General features: G+C 37.6%; 1 protein-coding gene across 4 annotated transcripts in view; it reads right to left on the bottom strand.

Moving 5' to 3' along the window:
- The window catches only part of ZDHHC20 (zinc finger DHHC-type palmitoyltransferase 20), a 73,202-nt gene that overhangs the window by 37,646 nt on the left and 16,473 nt on the right, over positions 1-19,083 (bottom strand). For all 4 annotated transcript variants that reach the window (XR_010937069.1, XM_067713764.1, XM_067713763.1 and 1 more), the window contains exons 2-3: positions 8,044-8,070; positions 3,987-4,090 (exon numbers count right to left, since the gene is read on the bottom strand). Coding sequence is in view for 3 of the 4 variants with exons in the window: in XM_067713764.1 (XP_067569865.1) it covers positions 3,987-4,090; positions 8,044-8,070 (131 nt within the window). In the remaining variant the exon portion in view is untranslated. The remainder of the gene's footprint in view (positions 1-3,986; positions 4,091-8,043; positions 8,071-19,083) is intronic.

Raw genomic sequence — 19,083 nt, 5'->3', positions numbered from 1 at the left:
TAGAAAGTTCTTCCCTGACATGATGCATCTCTGAAACATTCAGAACAGAGAATAAAAATCATATGGTATAACGTTAAATATATATTTGGAAGAAAGATGCTCTAATCAAATTTTACAGTTTCCTTGTAAAATCTGAACAGAATTTTCCTGGGCTGAGCTGTTTCTAGCCAGGCCTCAAAGTCATTACTTTTCCGTAAGAACTATGGTTATAAATTACGAAAAGCTTAAACCAAATGAAAATCTCAAGAGACACCAGGATTTTAGATGAGGAATGGAACAAAACAAAACTTAAAATGAGCTAGATGTTTGAAATTATTCCTGTCTATTTTTCATTAAATACTACTGAACAGAATTCAAACTATGAAATGCCATTATTTTAAATTTAGTGTTCAAATGGTTCAATTTAAGTATCTGTTACACACCAATTAAGAGCTTGGCACTGTCCCAGGTACCAGGGATCCAAAGATGAATAAAAATACAGCCTTTGCCTTCAAAAACACATTCCTATAGTTCAGTACGAATGTTAACCATGTAAACATAGAATTACAAATCAGCAATTCTTTGCAAGGTGTGATCAAAGCTCCCTCGGGAGGGGTGAGGGCCGTCAATGAAAGTTTCTCAGAAGAAGAGGTACCTAAACGGGGTTTAGAAAGATCAACAGGAATCGTCCAGGAAGACAAAGCAGAAAGAAAACTTTGGCAAAAGCAGCGGCACATGGAAAACACAAAGAGGTGAAAATAGTATATTCAGGGCAACACACTACTTGAATACAGAGTTCCAGGAAGAAGCAATGGACATGAAGTAGGACCTCAGCTCGTGAAGGGTCTGTGTACCAGGCAAATGACCAGCCCACTGGCAACCTCTGCAGGAATGCCAGAGAAGCGACAGAACCGTATTTTCTTTTTAGAAAGATGACACTTAGTGATGGAAGATGCCTACCAGCTTTTCTTATGCTGCTTCCTCCTTACCATTCATTCACTCAAGTATTTAGCAATCTATTATATACTAGGTCTGATTCTAGGCAATGAAGATACAGCAGTAAATAACAGAGTCTTCCTTCAAAAAGCTTATCCTTTAGTGGAAGAGATAACTTACAAAGGTCTCAGCTTTAATACCACTTCTTCAGAGATTTCTTTGATCACACTATCTAAAACAGCTTTTTTCCTAATAGCTGTTACTGTTATGCTCTGCCACATCATCGCGTTCTTTTCCTAAATGTATCACGATTTATAACACTTTATGTTTGTCTTGTTCTTTTTATTCCCAGAGCCCACCACAGTCTGACAAAGAGCAGATGCTTAGGAAATACTTGTTGCCTGAAAGAATGAAAAAAGAATGCCTACCTTTATAACTTAACTTCCCTAAAAATGTATAGTTTTTGCTTTTTCGACCCAACCAATCCCCCTAGATCCAAGCCCGAAGTGCTGCTCAAGCCTCTACATTTAGAGTCCTTTTAATGCGGTCATGAACATCTATCTCACAACTATGCAATTTCCTATCAAGAGCTACTCAGGCAGCCCAGAGTAAGCTTATTCAGAAAGATAATCTTACATTCCTGTCCCTGGTTGTCACTGCAGCCTAGCTTAGCTGTCCCTTCATGACTGAATAATCAATCCATTCAATACTTACTGATGCCCACTGTGTGCCGGATAGTGGGAGAGGGATATAGTGGAGAACGTGATAGAAATGATCCCTGCCCTTAAACAACCGGCAATTTAATAAGGTGATACATACAGGTAAGCAGGCAATTACAATACTAGATGACAAGGTCCATGACAGGGAAGGTAGATCGTGCCATAGAAGGGCCACTGGACACAGGCTGTCAATTACACTTACAATTACACTTACAGGAATAGGGGAGCATGAAGGATGGAGTGGACGTAAAGGCTTAATCAAGCACTGGGCTAAATGCTAAATGGGTACAACATTGCAAATACAACAACCAAAAAAGAAAAAAGTAAGTTAGATGGCACTAATGTGCTAGGCATTCTTTTAAGCACTTGCCCTAGAGCATTAATTATATATTATTATAAATACCATCAATCACATGTACGTATGGTTAATTTATTTAACCCATACAACAATCCAATAAGGTGCATACGACTACCATCCTCACTTTACAGAGGACGTACCTGAGGTACAGACAGCTAAGGAGTGTGTCCAACGTCACGCGGCTAGAAACGCAGAGGGATGAGGCAGACGAGGGGGTCTGGAGCTGGGGCCTGAGTTCTGAACCTCTGTACTATCCTGTTTCTCAAAAGTATTGCCAATTGTTTTTCTTATTATATTTTTTATTTCCTGTAATAAAAACTATTTACTTTCACACATGCTATGTTTCCAACAGCCATCACTACTAGTAATTGATTAGATAAAATTAGGTCCTTTTCAACTTAAGAGATTAAGATATGGGTGGCAATTTGTAATATAACTTTAAGGGCCGACTAATTATTAGCAAATGTTTGAAGAATATATTTGAAGAAACAGTAAGCTTGATTTGTGGTTTACATTATCCCTTAAAACAAAAGCCCCCAGTAGAAACAACGGGCAGTGAGAGTCTGGCGTTACCCACTACTGCTGAATGTACGGGCAGCACCCAGCAATACTCCTCCTGGGCATCTGCCCCTAAGGACTACGTATGTACGTACATGTGCCAGAATGTTGACGGCAGTCCTACGTGTAGAAGCCTGAGACTGCAAGCTGCCCAACCGCCCACGCCCATCAACAGTAGACCAGATAAACTGTGTTTTATAACACAGCAGAGGAGGGAGCCACGGCTGTATACAACAACATGCATGCATCGCACACAAAGAGAACGTTAATGAAAGAAGGCAGACACGCAAGCACACATCCTGTGTGACTCCATCCATGGGAGGCGCAGACCAGGCAAAGCCAGCTGATGCTACTGGGTGGGCAGGGGTCGGGGGAGCAGTGGCTGCAGGGAGTGTGAGGGGCTCACGGGAAAGCAGTCACGTTCTGCTTCTGGAACTGGGTGCTGGTTACTCACGTGTCCAGTTCATGAAAATTCGTCAAGTGTACATTTATGGCATGTATAGTTTTCTGCATATATGTTCTATAAAAAGTTAAATGGAAGTTGATATCTTTAAACATACGTCTATAACTTTTAATGGATTTTGATGGATCTAATACAAAGGGAAACAATTACATTATTACCATCATCTAGTATTTGAGTGCTAACCATATGGCAAGTCCTATGTTAAATGCTTTACATGAATGAATCTCACTTAATCCTCACAAACATCCTACAGAGGCGGGCATGACTGTTAGCTCCACTTTCCAAATAGAAAACTAAGCCTTGGATTCATTAAGTAATGTGTTGGAGCAGAAAATCAAACTCAGGCAGTCCTAACTCCAGAGAATATATTCTTACCTATCTAGCTATTCTAAACTTTAGGTGAAGAGAATTCAGTCAGCTACATCAAGGCAAAAAAGACGTAGTGGTCTTCAGCTCTACTCCACATAAATGTGTACTCATATTATTTCCAAGTGGAACCTCCAAGCAGCAAAAACACTAGCCACACTAGGTGTAACGAGCCACAGCACAGACAATTTGTTTCCCGCGATCAAAGCACTTTATTTAGTTGCAGCTTATTTGTTCAGGCCTGAGAAAAAATAAATGTTGAAAGTTTCCAGAAATAAACTCTACTTTCCTAACTCAATTCTGTCCCTTAAGATTATTCACTCCAGTGACATAAAGTACATCTTTAATTTAAGAAAACATAGCATGGGAGAAGAATATTAGCACAGCTAAACCTCAGCGCCATCATCCAACTTTTACGAGGCTGCGTCAGTGGGCTGTATCTGAGGGATACGCTGATGACTCACACTCACAATGTAGAGTTACCAAGCAATTTATGAATGAAAACAGAACAAATGCATTATGTAATAAAGTTTTAACAAAGGTAACACAGGGAAAATAATTCCATAATTAGTGAAAACATTTGGTAATTTACCAACATTAAATTTACCTCTTTGGAGGGGGAAGCGGGAGATGTGAAAATTGTCATCCAATAGGACCATACAAACATAACAATGAACAGATGGAAAGCCACAAGGTAAACAACGGCCTTTCCTGGTAAATAAAAACAAATAACATTTCATTGAATCCAGGTGAAAACAGGAAAAAGCATTACATATTAAAACACAATATTTAGGGTCAGGAGGCTCGATCCAATAAAAAATTTAATTAAAATGTACTAAAAACATCAAATATATACACTCCTTTATCTGCATGACGTTAACATTACAGATATGAAAAAACATTCTATTCCTGCATTTAAGGGTTATTGGCCTGGTTTATAAATAAAGACTGTATTCTGAGATGAGATTTGATTTCATTAAGTTGCTGAAGATTTAAGCTGAACTCTTATGAGCACCTCCTTCAAAAGCACTTCCTAAAAGTTAGATTTTAAATGACTTAAAAATTATTATTTAATGTTCACTATGAACATTAAATCCAAGGAACTATATACTGAAAATAAACAACTCAATTCCTGGACTGTCAGGAAAGGTATCCTAAATTCCATTGTCGTTTTCAACACGGGGTAACGAAAAAATTTTAGCCACTCTGAATTTCTGCCATAACTGTTTCCTAAGTGGATTAGTGTAACATTGCAACATCTTTATCTCCAAATATTAACTCACTGATATAACTAAAAACTTTTTGTTGTGTTCTGTGGTTTTTCTATCTGTAAGAAGTGGGACTGGTTTCCATTAAGAAGCCAGAACTATTTACCAAGTGCTTAAATTCTTTTTCAGTTTGGAATGCAGCACCACAAACTCACTGAAGAAAACAAAGCACAGATGAGCACAAAAGTTTGAGATTCTACTCATTTGGAAAGTTTGGATCAAATATTACTTTTTCCAAAAGCCTCCTCCATTACTTTCAGAATTTATTATCCCTTCATACTATTCTCCCCAAATAATTTACTCAGACTTCAATTAAAGCACTTAATGTGTTTCCTTTAAGTTAGCTGCTTAATATTGATAAGTTAATAAATGCAAAACACTTAGAACAGTGTCTGACACATAATAAATATTGGCTATTATCATCCTTGCTGTCCAAGTATAGTAGTTCCTTATTCTCAAAAACTGGTTCTTTTTGTGCATTCCCTATTTCAGTGTTACCCAAGTATATAGACTGATAAAAGTTTTCACTGGTCTGCAGTTAAATGAGAAACATTAAGAAAAATGCAGTGAAGTTTTTATAAAGCTAACATGTATTCAATTTGAAGTACTGTCCTTCCTTTGGTCTGAGGTTACTTTTCCTTATGTTTTTGGTTTTTAAAAAATGTTTTCACATAAAATAATGATACAAAATTGACAACTTGCTGGACCCCAGCATTTTCTTCTTCAATTATACTGGTCCATGTCTGGTCTAACAGAGCAGAACCCTGAGACACACAGATGACTGATGCAGGAAGCCAGGGCTCGATGGCCCTCACAACGCATGGCTGGCTAATCAGCACGGAGCGCGTACTTCAACTTCTAGCTCCTAAAATCTCTTTCAAAGTAAACTTCTCATTCTTTTCACTGCTAGTGCAATAGTTCTTAAATTGTTGCTCATCTCATATGGGTCACTGCACAAGCCAATGGGCGCCCTTGCCTTCCAGTCTCTTGCTTCCAATCCATCTCAGTGGCCAGCGTAAGATATGTGGCTCACCGTTTCTTATCCCCCTTGGCAATGCAATTCCTGGGAAATAGCTCCACCTACATGACTAATGAATGCATTCTAAAACTCTGAAACTCCCTAGTAACCATATTTATTTTAACTATAGCTACTCAAGTCAGCCCTTCTACCTACTGAAAGTCTACTAGAAGACATATAACGTTACCGTATTTCTAGCCCTCACAATGGTCTCGTGGGTATTCTTTCAGTTTACAAATGTGAAATTGAAGGCTCAGAAAATTTAATATTTTGCCCAGTGTTACTTACTTACTAAATGATAACGCCAGAATTCAAACCCATATATGCTTGATAAAAACCCAAGGTCTTTGTCACTGTGTCATATCTAAACTAATTTTCCTCCGCTTTTTAAATTATTATCTTAGTGGTCACATCCTACTTCAGAGATAACATCTGGTGCCAAGACGAAGCCCTAACCACAACTTCCTTCTATTCTCAAATATGCTTTCTTTTCACTTTCACAAAAACTGATGTCATCCTCGTTGAATATTGTGGTTTCGCAAAATCTGCATTCTCTATCATTCCAGCTCCCTCTATGCTAAACCCCATGGTCTAACCAATGGATTCAAAAGCATCCCCTCATTTGTTTCTCCTTTGGAAAAACAGGCTGGAGCTCAGTCTCCTGTTACACCAACACTGAAGCCATTTTTCAAGCCTGCAATTTTATCTTCACCTATAGCTCATCTCACTTCTTTATATTACTGCCTTGCCCCCACATTCAATCAAGTTTGTCAATCCTCATCTACGTATTATTGCATAGCTTGGTTACTTTAACTTTAAACTTCTTAATCACTGAGTTACTTACAACTAAGGCTAGAATACAGAACAATATACTTTAACATTTTTTAAACATTTAATATTTTTTTAGAATATTTTTGCTCTCCGTAAGAACAAAAGCACATGGTTTTTGCCTTAAAAAATCTTAACCTTCAGTTAAAGAAAGAAAAGATAAAATAAATCTCTTAGTATATTGCCTGGAATATAGTAAGCACTTAATAGACGGTAGTTATCAAATTATAATATAAATAATAACAGGAGATATTGTTTTTAAATAAGTTCAAATTAGTGTGATTACTAATAATCCCATATATATGCTATAAACTATTGGTTAGAAGTAATACTTAAAGTAAAAGCTTAACTCATCAAATTAAATCAAAGTTCAAAGAAAAACTGAACCTATAAATCAAAAGGTCTGACTCAAAAATCACCTGTAACTGAATTAAGAAACAAATAAGCAAACAAAAAACTTTACTCAAAGACTCTCTGAAAGACATGGGGAAAATAGCCCCAAGAAATAATGATCCAAGTTAAAAGTTCTTTTATAAGAACTTCAGAAATTCTCTGCTTTCTACGTCTGTGCTTTCAACACACAGGAAACAGTTTTGATTTTAAGCAAGAAAAACAAGCCTACCAAGATTGAGTCTATATTTATTGTTACTGAGAAGTTAGATCCAAAGTCAACTTGAGATGTACATGCTTAATGCCTTCTATTTTCAACAATAAGAATATTTATTAATAATTTCTAGGGACTTCCCTTGCGGTCCAGTGGATAGGACTCAGCGCTTCCTCTGCAGGGTACACGGGTTGGATCCCCGGTCAGGGAACTAAGATCCTGCAAACTACGCAGCTCGGCCAAAAAAACAACCACCACACAAAAAAATTTCTAATTATTCAACTGTTTTAGAAATCCTCTGGATTTTCATATCTCAAATCAAATTTTATTTTTGAAATTTGATCTCAAAGGACTTAAAATTTTCTTTTATCTCAATAAAATTTTGAGTAATGATTTTTCTCTCCAGACACTGTCTCTTTGATTAGTCATTAAAACTTTAATTCCATTTCAAAATGAACTAGTAATACAATTTACAAATTCAGAGTCTGGTTACTTAATCAAATGACTATGAGTAGTGAAGTACTATTTTAAACAAATGCATAAACAAGAGAACCACCAATAAAATTTAGACATCATGAAACACCTCCTCCTCAAACTTAGCTAGAACTGATATTAAAAATCTTTGAACCACTACTATAAAGAGTTCTGAAGAATATACAAGGCAAAAATATGTATATAAGTACATCAAAGAAGTTTGGGTACCAGATGCCTTACAAAATAACAGCAACTTCAATTTACATAAATAACACAAATGAGAATATACTGAATGTATAAAAATAAACCTAATAACACATCTCCTTTTAACTACTTAAGCTTTAAGAATATATATCTCCTTCCTGGAAACCAAAACACACAGAGTCATCACTAAATAACAAGTATATGGGTTGTAATTAAGATACCATAAGTAGTCTACTTAACTTGAGAGTAAAAGTTAAAAGCGCCTTACCGTTTTCTCCATTTCCAGAAAGTGTAACTAGAATAGAAGAAAACACAGTGAATATATTTTAAACACTCGTATATAACCTTTATTTCAGGTTGACTATTCATCACCGTAATATCATTTTCATAAACATAAACTTTAGTTGTAAAATGTAAACAATAAGGCAAATTCAGAACTGCACACTCAAAAACCACGGAAACACTAAAATTCAAATTCTTCTTTACCATAAACATTGCAATCACACTAAAATTTTTCTTCAGACCTTTGGTAATTTTAAGTGTATCTAGATGGTTATAGCGATGATGTTTTCTTTAGCTCTTTTCTTAATGCTACCTACAGAATGAGTAGAACTCTCCTCTAGGCACTCACAGGGCACTTAATTAAGTAGTCTGTGATGTAACTTACCAAACTTTTTGTAAAAGCTACACACAAAACACACTGTTATTTTTCTACAGAAAAAAAAAAAGAGGAACTTATCCTGTGATTTTTAGAGCACTTTTCTTCCTAGTTTGAAACCCTGGGAACTGCTCCTTATTCCTCCTCTCTGGATAGTCCAATGGCCTCTGGGTCCTGTTGATTCTACTACCTAAGTCTCTTCACATCCGCCTCCCCCTCCCATTTCTCCCATTGCCTTGTTTTAGGACTTTCTCAAATGCGATAGCTTAAAGCAACTCTACTCGCAGTTTAACACGTCCTCATCACCAGCAAATCTGAAGATGGAATACTCTTCAACACCCACCGGTCACTTACAGAAAAAAGTCCACAATCTTCAGAGTAGCAAACACTATAGGCCCTCTGTGATCTACAATCTGTCCCCCTCTCCAGTCTCTTGTCATTTGCCCATACCCACGGTCTAATTATCCTGAAAAAAACCTGCAGTTTCCTAAATACATCAAGATGTTTCACACACAATTGCTTCCCCTATTCATCCTTCAAGACCCGGTGTATACACTCCCTCCTTGGCAAAGCCTTCCTGAGTCCCACTCTAGGCAGAGCGGGTCACTCCTTTATTTCAACGTTGCTCACCCCTCCATCTCTACCATACCACCTCATTTTTCACAATTACTTGTTGACATGTCTGTCTCACCCCGCTGGACTGCATTAGTGTGGAATCATGTCTTAGAACAATAACAAACCTAACAGTTATCATTAGTTCCTTCTTACAGATAAATAAACTAAGACTCAAAATAATTAAAGGACGTCCCTGAGGTCACAGAGCTAGTACATGCTGTGTAGGTAAGATCTGAACTCAAGGGCTTCCCTGGTGGTGCAGTGGTTAAGAATCCACCTGCCAATGCAGGGGACACGGGTTCAAGCCCTGGTCCAGGAAGATCGCACATACCGCGGAGCAACTAAGCCCGTGAGCCACAACTATTGAGCCCTCGCGCCACAACTACTGAAGCCCGTGCTCCGCAACAAGGGAAGCCACCGCAATGAGAAGCCCGCATACCGCAACGAAGAGTAGCCCCTGCTCGCTGCAACTAGAGAAAGCCCGTGCGTGGCAATGAAGAATCAACACAGCCAAAAATAAATAAGTAAAATTAATTTAAAAAAAAATCTGAACTCAAGTCTACTTGGACTTGTATTCTTTCCTGGAGTGTTTCACTTTATTCAGTATTTTAGTTCCAAAGCCTGGCATACAGCAACAATGCTTAAGAAATGTTTATTAATTCAATATCCATTTTTGACTAAAATCTCATTTTTGACTAAAGTATCCAGGAGTATCTGGATACTTCCTTAACAAACTAAAATATATCTATCTCAATCCCCAAACCAACATAATTTAATGAGAAAACACAATAGAAGTATTGTGTCAGGAACATAACATAACAAGAAGGTTCATGATCATTACTTTTTTTTTTTTCTTTAATATTGTTTCAGAGAGGCATAGGGTTTTTTCCAGCCCATCTTAGGTCATTCAGGTATGGTCTGGGGTAGTTAAACCCTGGGCTGGTCCCCTCTGGCCTCACAAAGCATTTCCCCTTTATGCTAGTGTACACTACTAAAAATATAATTTTCATTACGTGCCATGATATGAAATGATTGGGAAGCACTACAGTAGCCACACAATTATAAAAGAGAAATAAGTTAATTGTATAGAAATTGAAAAGAAGACATATGTATCACTACTTGTAGGTTATATGACTACATTCTTTTATAGTCAAAGAAAACCAACTGAAAAACTATTATAAGAGGTGATAGTGTACAAAAACTGATATACAGAAATCAGTAGTTTCCCAATATACACGTAATCACTATGTAGAAGTTATAATAAAAGAAAGTTCTATTTACAAAGCCACCTAAGAAAATAATGTTCCTAGGAATAAATGTAAGAACTGAGCAAGATCTATACAAAAAGAAACGTTTTGATGTTTCTGAGGGACACTAATAAAAATCTGAACAGGTGGAAAGGCTTATATTCTTACATAGAAGAGTCATCATTAAAATGACAATTCTCCTGAGGTTATTCTTATAAATTTAGTGTCATCTCAATAAAAATACTTTTATTTTTTAAGCAGTCAGATTCCAAAGTTCATTTGTGGAAAAATAAACTTACACGATGAAGTAGGAAAATTTTGAAAGAGATGGATAATGATGTAGCACTAGTCAAGTCAAATCCTAGAGCACAGTATTCTAAAAATACTACAAACGCCGCAACTATTAAAACACTTGTACCGGCTCATGAATAAATACATCACTGGAACAGAACAGAACGCTCCCAAATGGAACCAAATGCATATAAGAATTCGCTATGTGATAAACATGGGATTTCAAATCAGTGTGGATAGAGCCAATAAATAGCATCAGAATAAACGGGTGGCCATGTGGAAAAAAGATACCATTGAGATTCACAACACAGGTCAGGATAAATCCCAAATGTATCAAAGATTTAAATGCAAAAAATAAAAACGAAATCATGTGTGTACTACATGAAACAAGGGAAATTTAAAATATATACGCTTTTGGAGCTAAGTAGGTATTTCAGAGCATGACACAGAACACTGAAGCCACAGGAAAATACTGATATATTTGACTGCATAAAAGTAAAAATAAACGCTCGAAAAAAATCACTACAAGACAACAAGAAACTAGAAAAAAATAGTCACAATTCTTACTATGGACTAAAAACTAATTTCTCTGTTTAAAGAGTACCTACAAATCAATAAGAGTTGTTTTTAAACAACCCACTTTTTCACAGAAAAGGAAATACAAACATCTCAAACATAAAAAAGATGGTCAACCTCATTCATAACAGAAATCCAAAGTAAAACTACAAGAAGATACCATTTTTAGTAATCGTATTAGTACAGATCAAAAGTTGATAACATACTGTGTGATCACACTTGTCAGAGCAGAGTTCTGATTTAAATTGCATCTGGCTAACAGTTTCTGGTGGCTGCCTCTTCCAACTTCCCACTAAGACAGCACGCAACTACAGGAAGCAACAAAATTGTTCCATACCAAAAACAAAGCTAGACAAACCAAGAATGACCAGAACTACTTCGTCAAGAGGGCCTTCCTGACCACAGGAGGGGGGTAAATAAATCTATACAATTCCCTTATCATAACACTCCTGGCACTGGTATGTAATTACTAGTTTCTAATCTGTAGTTCCTTCCAGATTTTTCTTGGAGGAAGGGACACGACTGAGTCACCAACGCCTGGCACAGGGTGGAGTGGAGCCAGCCCTCAGGATCTGTTAGCTGCCCCTCCGACTACACAGACAAAGGACAGTTAGGGACAACCAACACTGGGCCGTCTGCAGAGCCTCTGGCCTCACAGAGGGATATTCCGTTTTCTGAGGATCCCAATATAGTTTTAAAAATTCTTTTGATGATAAAGTCAGAACTATAAAAAACATTACACATACTAATGGTTACATGTGCCTTGTAAAGGTATAATGAATGTCCTTTTTTCAGTCATGTCAGTGACCATGTATAATCTCATTTGCAGATAATATTAATCTAAATTAATCTAAGTTTCTCTGTGAACCTGAGAGCTGGCCACATGCTCTTCTCCACTTAACTGCCCCCTTTTCTCACCTACTCCCCACTAATTGAGATTGAAAATCCCAGATACTCCCACTTTACCACCATCCTTTGCCTCTACTGTGGCCATGTGATACAGTTTTGGCTAATGGATACATCTTTGGAAAGGGAAAAGTTTTGGTGGAAAAACCTTTTTCTTCCTTGACAAGTGAGCAGCATGTGAGGAGAAAGCCGTATTACTGCCTTCACCCTGTTTTTGCTTTGCATACTTATAATGTAAGGATGTGCTGACAATCTGTAACTGCCAGCGTTCAACCTCGAGGGAGGACTATTTGCTGGGTACAGGGTTCTGGGCGGACAGTTCTTTTCATTTCACGCTTGAAAAATGCCATAGCACTTCCTTTTGGCCTCCACAGCTTCTGATGAAAAACCTGCTGTTGTTCTAACTTCCCCCCATAGGTAAGGTACACTTCTGTCACTGTTTTCAAGATTTTATCTGTCTTTAGTTTTCACAAGTTTGGTTATGATGTGTCTTGGCATGGATTTCTTTATCTTGTTTAGCATTCACTCAGCTTCTAGAACCTGTAGGTTTACGTCTTTTGTCACACTTGCAAAAATTTAAGCTACTATTCCTTCAAGTACTTTTTCAGCCACACTCTCGTTTTTCTCTCCTTCTGGAACTCTGATGACACACAGTTTAGATTTTTTTTTTAATAGTTTCACAAGTCCCTGATGATCTATTCATTTTTATTTCTCAGTTTAATTTCTTCTGTTGTTCACACTGGGTAATTTTTATTCCATCTTTAAGTTCACCGATTCTTTCCTCTGCCCTCTCCATTCTGCTACTGAGTAGACTTTTATGAGTTTTTTAATTTGGCTATCGTATTTTTCAGTTCTAAAATTTCCAGTTCTAAAGATGGGTCTCCTCTACATCTTTGCCAACCGAAGGTCACACAGACTTTCTCATATGTTCACTTCTGTAAGGTTTCTAGGTTTTACATTTAGGTCTGTAATAGATTTTAAATGCTGATCTTAAAAAAATATGGTATGAAGTGAGGACTGAGGTTAATTTTTCTGCCTAGAGATGGACAATAGTTCCAATATCGTTAGCCAACAAAACTATACTTTCTCTACTGAGTTACCTTGGATTGTCTCATGAAAATTAATCCGCTATATTTGTAAGGGTTTATTTCTGAAGTCTCTATGCTGCCCCACTGATCTATATCGTCCACTCCTACTCTAACACCACCCTGACTTGATTCCAAGCAGCTTTAGAAAATCCTGAAATCAGACAGTATGACTCCTCCAGCTTCTTTTTCTAAAGTGTTTGGGCTATTTTAGGCCCTTTGCATTTCCATATAAATTTTAAGCTCATCTTTGATTAAAAAAAAATAGCCAGGCTTCCCTGGTGGCGCAGTGGTTGAGAGTCCGCCTGCCGATGCAGGGGACATGGGTTCGTGCCCCGGTCCGGGAATGTCCCACATGCCGCGGAGCGGCTGGGCCCGTGAGCCATGGCCGCTGAGCCTGCGCGTCCGGAGCCTGTGCTCCGCAACGCGAGAGGCCACAACAGTGAGAGGCCCGCGTACCGCAAAAAAAAAAAAAAAAAAACAACAAACAACAACAACAAAAAAAAAGCCTGCTGGGATTTTTGGCTGGTACTGTATTGGCTCTGAAGAGCACTTTAGAAAGAACTGATATCCTTATAGTATCGTCTCCATTCCATGATCCCAGCGTATCTCTTCACTTTAGATTTTACCTGATCGATACACAAACCTGGCACATATTTTGTTAGATTTATCCCTTTTATTTAATTTCTTGATGCAATCATAAATCAGCATTTTAAAAATTGAGGTATAGTTGATTTACAATATTATATGTTTCAGGTGTACAACATAGTGATTCACAATTTTTAAAGATTATACTCCATTTATAGTTACTATAAAACACTGGCTATATTCCCTGTGCTGTACAATATATCCTTGTAGCTTATTTATTTTATATATAGTCATTTGTACCTCTTAATCCTCCATCAGTTGTTACCCCTCCTCCCTTCCCTCTCCCCACTGGTAACCTCTAGTTTGTTCTCCTATATCTGTGAGTCTGTTTCTTTTTTGTTATACTGACTAGTTTTTTTTTTTTTTTAGATTCCCCATATAAGGGATAACATATAGTATCTTCCTCTGACTTATTTCACTAAGTGTAATATCTTCTAGTTCCATCCATGTCATTGCAAATGGCAAAATTTCATTATTTTTCATGATGAAGTGGTATTCCATGGTAATATATATACCACATTTTCTTTATCCATTCATCTGTTGATGGACACTTAAGTTGCTTCCATACCTTGGCTATTTTAAGTAATACTGCTATGAACACTGGGGTGCATGTATCTTTCCAAATTAGTGTTTTCATTTTCTTAGAATATATACCCAGGAGTAGAACTGCTGGATCATATGGTAATTCTATTTTTAATTTTTGAGGACCCTCCATACTGTTTTCCACAGTGTCTGCACCAATTTCCATTCCCACCAACAGTGTACAGGGGCTCCCTTTTCTCCACATCCTTGCCGACATTTGTCATTTGTGACCTTTTTGATAATAGACATTCTGACAAGTGTGAGGTGATATCTCACTGTGGTTTTGATTTGCATTTCTCTAATGATTAGCAATGTTGAGAATCTTTTCATGTGCCTGTTGGCCATCTGTATGTCTCCTCTGGAAAATTGTCTATTCAGGTCTTCTGCCCATTTTTTAATCAGGTTTTTTTTTGATGTTGGGTTGTATGAGCTATTTATATATTTTGGATATTAACCCCTTATTGGTCATATCATTTGTAAATATTTCCTGCCATGCAGTAGCTTGTCTCTTCATTTTATCGATGGTTTCCATTGCTGTCCAAAAGCTTGTAAGTTTAATTAGTCCCCCTCCTTCCTTTTTTTTGGCCTTACCTCGCAGCATGCAGGATCTTAGTTCCCTGACCAGGGATCTAACCTGCGCCCACTGCAGTGGAAGTGCAGAGTCTTAACCACTGGACCGCCAGGAAAGTCCCCTAATTAGGTCCCGTTTGTTTATGTTTGCTTTTATTTTCTTTGCCTTAGGAGATAGATCCAAAAAAATACTGACACAATTTATGTCAAAGAGTGTTCTGCCTATGTTTTCTTCCAGGAGTTTTATGGTTTGAGGTCTTACATTTAGGTCTTTCATCCATTTTGAGTTTATCTTTGTACATGGTACGAGAAAATGTTTTAATTTCGTTCTTTCACATGTAGCTGTCCAGTTTTTTCAGCACCACTTTTGAAGAGACTGTCTTTTCCCCATTATATATTCTTTCCCCCTCTGTCATAGGTTAATTAACAATCAGTGAGTGGGTTTATTTCTGGGCTCTCTATCCTGTTCTGTTGATCTATGTGTCTGTTTTTGTGCCAGTACCATAGTTTTGATTACTGTAGCTTTGTAGTATAGTCTGAAGTCAAGGAGCGTAATTCCTCCAGCTCTGTTCTTTCTCAAGATTGTTTTGGCTATTTGGGGTCTTTTGTGTCTCCACACAAATTTTAAACTTATTTGTTCTAGTCCTATGGAAAATGCCCTTGGTGTTTTGATAGGGATTGCACTGAATCTGTAGATTGCCTGGGTAGGATGGTCATTTTAACAATATTATTTCTTTCAATCCATGAAAATAATACATCTTTCCATCTGTTTGTCATCTTCAATTGCTTTCATCAGTATCTCATAGTTTTCTAAGTACAGATCTTTTATCTTCTTAGGTAGGTTTATTCCTAGGTGTGTTTTTTTTTTTTTTTGATGCGATGGTAAATGCAAGTTTCCTTCATTTCTCTTTCTGTTAGTTTGTTGTTACTATACAGAAATGCAACAGATTTCTGATATTTGTTTTGTATCCTGCAACTTTACCAAAATTGATGAGCTTTAGTAGTTTTTTTTCTGGGGTCTTTAGGATTTTCTATGTATAGTACCATGTAGTCTGAAAACAGTGACAGTTTTACTCTTACTTTCCTATTTGGGTGCCTTTTATTTCTTTTTCTCCTCTGACTGCTGTGGCTAGAACTTCCTATACTATGTTTAATAAAAATGGTGAGAGTGGCATTCTTGTCTTGTTCCTGACCTTAGAGGAATGATTTCAGCTTTTCATTGTTGTGTATATTAGCTGTGGGATTATCATCTATGGCCTTTATTATGTTGAGGTAGTTCCCTCTATACCCACTTTCTGGAGAGTTTTTATCATAAATGGATGTTGAATTTTGTCAAAAGTTTTTTCTGCATCTGTTGAGATGATCATATGGTTTTTATTCTTCAATTTGTTAATATCATGTATCACACTGATTGATTTGTGGATACTGATCTATCCTTGCACCCCTGGAATAAATCCCACTTGATCATGGTAAATGATCCTTTTAATGTACTGTTGAATTTGACTTGCTAACATTTTGTTGAGGATTTTTGCATCTATGTCCATCAGCGATACTGGCCTGTGATTTTCCTTTTTTGTGATATCTTTGTCTGGTTTTGGTATCAGGGTGATACCGGCCTCACAGAATGAGTTCAGAAGCACTCCATCTTCTGCAGTTTTTTAGAATAGTTTGAGAAGGATAGGTATTAAGTCTTCTCAAATTTGGTAGAATTCACCTGTGAGGCCATCTGGTCATGGACCTTTGTTTGTTGGGGATTTCTTTTATTACTGATTCAATTTCGTTACTGGTAATTGGCCTGTTCATATTTTCCATTTCTTCTTGGTTCAGCCTTGGGAGATTGTACACTTCTAGTAATCTGTCCACTTCTTCTAGGTTATCCACTTTATTGGCATATTGCTGTTCGTAATAATCTGCCATGATCTCTTGTATTTCTGTGGTGTCAGTTTTAACTTCTTTTTAATTTCTGATTTTATTGATTCAGGCCCTCTCTTTTTTTCTTATGAGTCTGGCTAAAGGTTTATCAATTTTTAAAAATATTTTCAAAGAACCCGCTCTTTGTTTCATTCATCTGTTCTATTTTCTTAAGTCACTAATTCATTTATTTCTGCTCTGATTTTTTACTTCTTGCCTTCTACTAACTTTGGGTTTTGTTCTTGTTTTTCTCATCCTTTCTCGCAAAGTTAAGTTGCTTATTTGAGATTTTTCTTATTTCCTGAGGTAGGCTTTTATCACTATAAACTTCCCACTTACAACTGCTGTTGCTGCATCCCATAGATTTTGGATCGCTGTGTTGTTTTCATTTGTCTCCATATTTTTTTTGATTTTTTCAGTGATCCATTGGTTGTTTAGTAGCATATTTTCTAGCCTCCACTTGCTTGTGTTTTTGCAGTTTTTTTCTTGTAGTTGATTTCTAGTCTCATAGTATTGTGGCCAGATAAGATGCCTGATATTATTTCAATCAATGAGACCATTAATACTGCCAGTAATATGATTACTGAAAGGTTTAAATAACTTGTTGCATATATGCTCTATATTCTCTAATAGCTGTACCATATATACTCTGTTAGAGCAAATAACCATTACAAACTATATTTTTCTCTTCCTTATAACCCTCCTCACTTAGGTCTATAAGAACATATGTACATATTTAATGTTCATATCATAGTTTAAGTTGCTGTCTCTGTAGTCATTTGGGTTGTCTAAAGCACATCCTCATTCTCTAGCAAACTGGTTTTGTCGTAGATACAATTCAAGCTGTTCTGTTTATATGCAGTGATTTGGGGGAGACTCAAAAATAATAAACCGTTACCATCATCTTCCCAGAATCCCAAAAGACACGGACTTTTTTTAAATGTTGAGCCTTCTTTTAATTTATTTATTTTTATTTTTGGCTGTGTTGGGTCTTCATTTCTGTGCAAGTGCTTTCTCTAGTTGTGGCAAGCGGGGGCCACTCTTCATTGCGGTGCGCGGGCCTCTCACTGTTGCGGCCTCTCGTTGCGGAGCACAGGCTCCAGACGCGCAGGCTCAGTAGTTGTGGCTCACGGGCCTAGTTGCTCTGCAGCATCTGGGATCTTCCCAGACCAGGGCTCAAACCTGTGTCCCCTGCATCGGCTGGCAGATTCTCAACCACTGCGCCGCCAGGGAAGCCTGACAGTGACTTTTTGAAGAGAGGAGGCCAGATGTCTTGTGAAATGTGCTACATTCTGAACTTGTTTCTTTTTGGTGTCCTTTACTTCTTCATCTACCCCAACCTTCTCCTCCTACTACCATTCCATTCAAAGTCTAATGGCTTGAGTATAATTTGAGGGAACAGGGGGAAGAGGATGGACAAGAATACTCATCTGGGTACTGTACAGTATTTAAGGAGATACTCAGGAGACACATTATTTAAGTTTGTCACTATCAGTGATGCTACGTTTGGCCATTTGGTAAGGTAGTGACCACCAAATGTCTCCTTTGTAAAGGTCCATTTTTGACTTGGACAATCACGAAATCTTTTTTTTTTTTTTTTTACGAAATCTTTTGTGGAGTAAAACGTTAAGGGTATGTGAATATCTTCTTCCCCTAACGGTTTTAGCATCCACTGATATGCCTTGCCTGAATCTATTATTTCGTAGAATTAGAAAATCACCATTAAAAGCCCTCTATTATTTTTTTATTTTATTTTATTTTTGCGGTACGCGGGCCTCTCACTGTTGTGACCTCTCCCGTTGCGGAGCACAGGCTCCGGACGCGCAGGCTCAGCGGCCATGGCTCACGGGCCCAGCCGCTCTGCGGCATGTGGGATCTTCCCGGACCGGGGCATGAACCCGTGTCCCCTGCATCGGCAGGCGGACTCTCAACCACTGTGCCACCAGGGAAGCCCAAGCCCTCTATTATTTATTTCCATAGTTTTAAGCTGGCATTCTTCTGTAAAGAGCTGTCCCTCCCTGGAGATGAACTAGAGTCATTCTAAAAAGGCAGTACAAAAATATAATTATTTCCCTTTAATTACCCGTTTTCAGAATAAGATTTTGGTATAATATTTATCTCCAGCACATCCCTGGTGGTGCAGTGGTTAAGGGTCCACCTGCCAATGCTGGGGACACGGGTTCGGGCCCTGGTCTGGAAAGATCCCACATGCCACGGAG

Source organism: Pseudorca crassidens, chromosome 18 (genome assembly GCF_039906515.1).
Source record: "Pseudorca crassidens isolate mPseCra1 chromosome 18, mPseCra1.hap1, whole genome shotgun sequence".
NCBI lineage: Eukaryota > Metazoa > Chordata > Mammalia > Artiodactyla > Delphinidae > Pseudorca > Pseudorca crassidens.
Note: the sequence above shows the minus strand (reverse complement) of the source record. Positions and strands in the feature narration are given on the sequence as shown.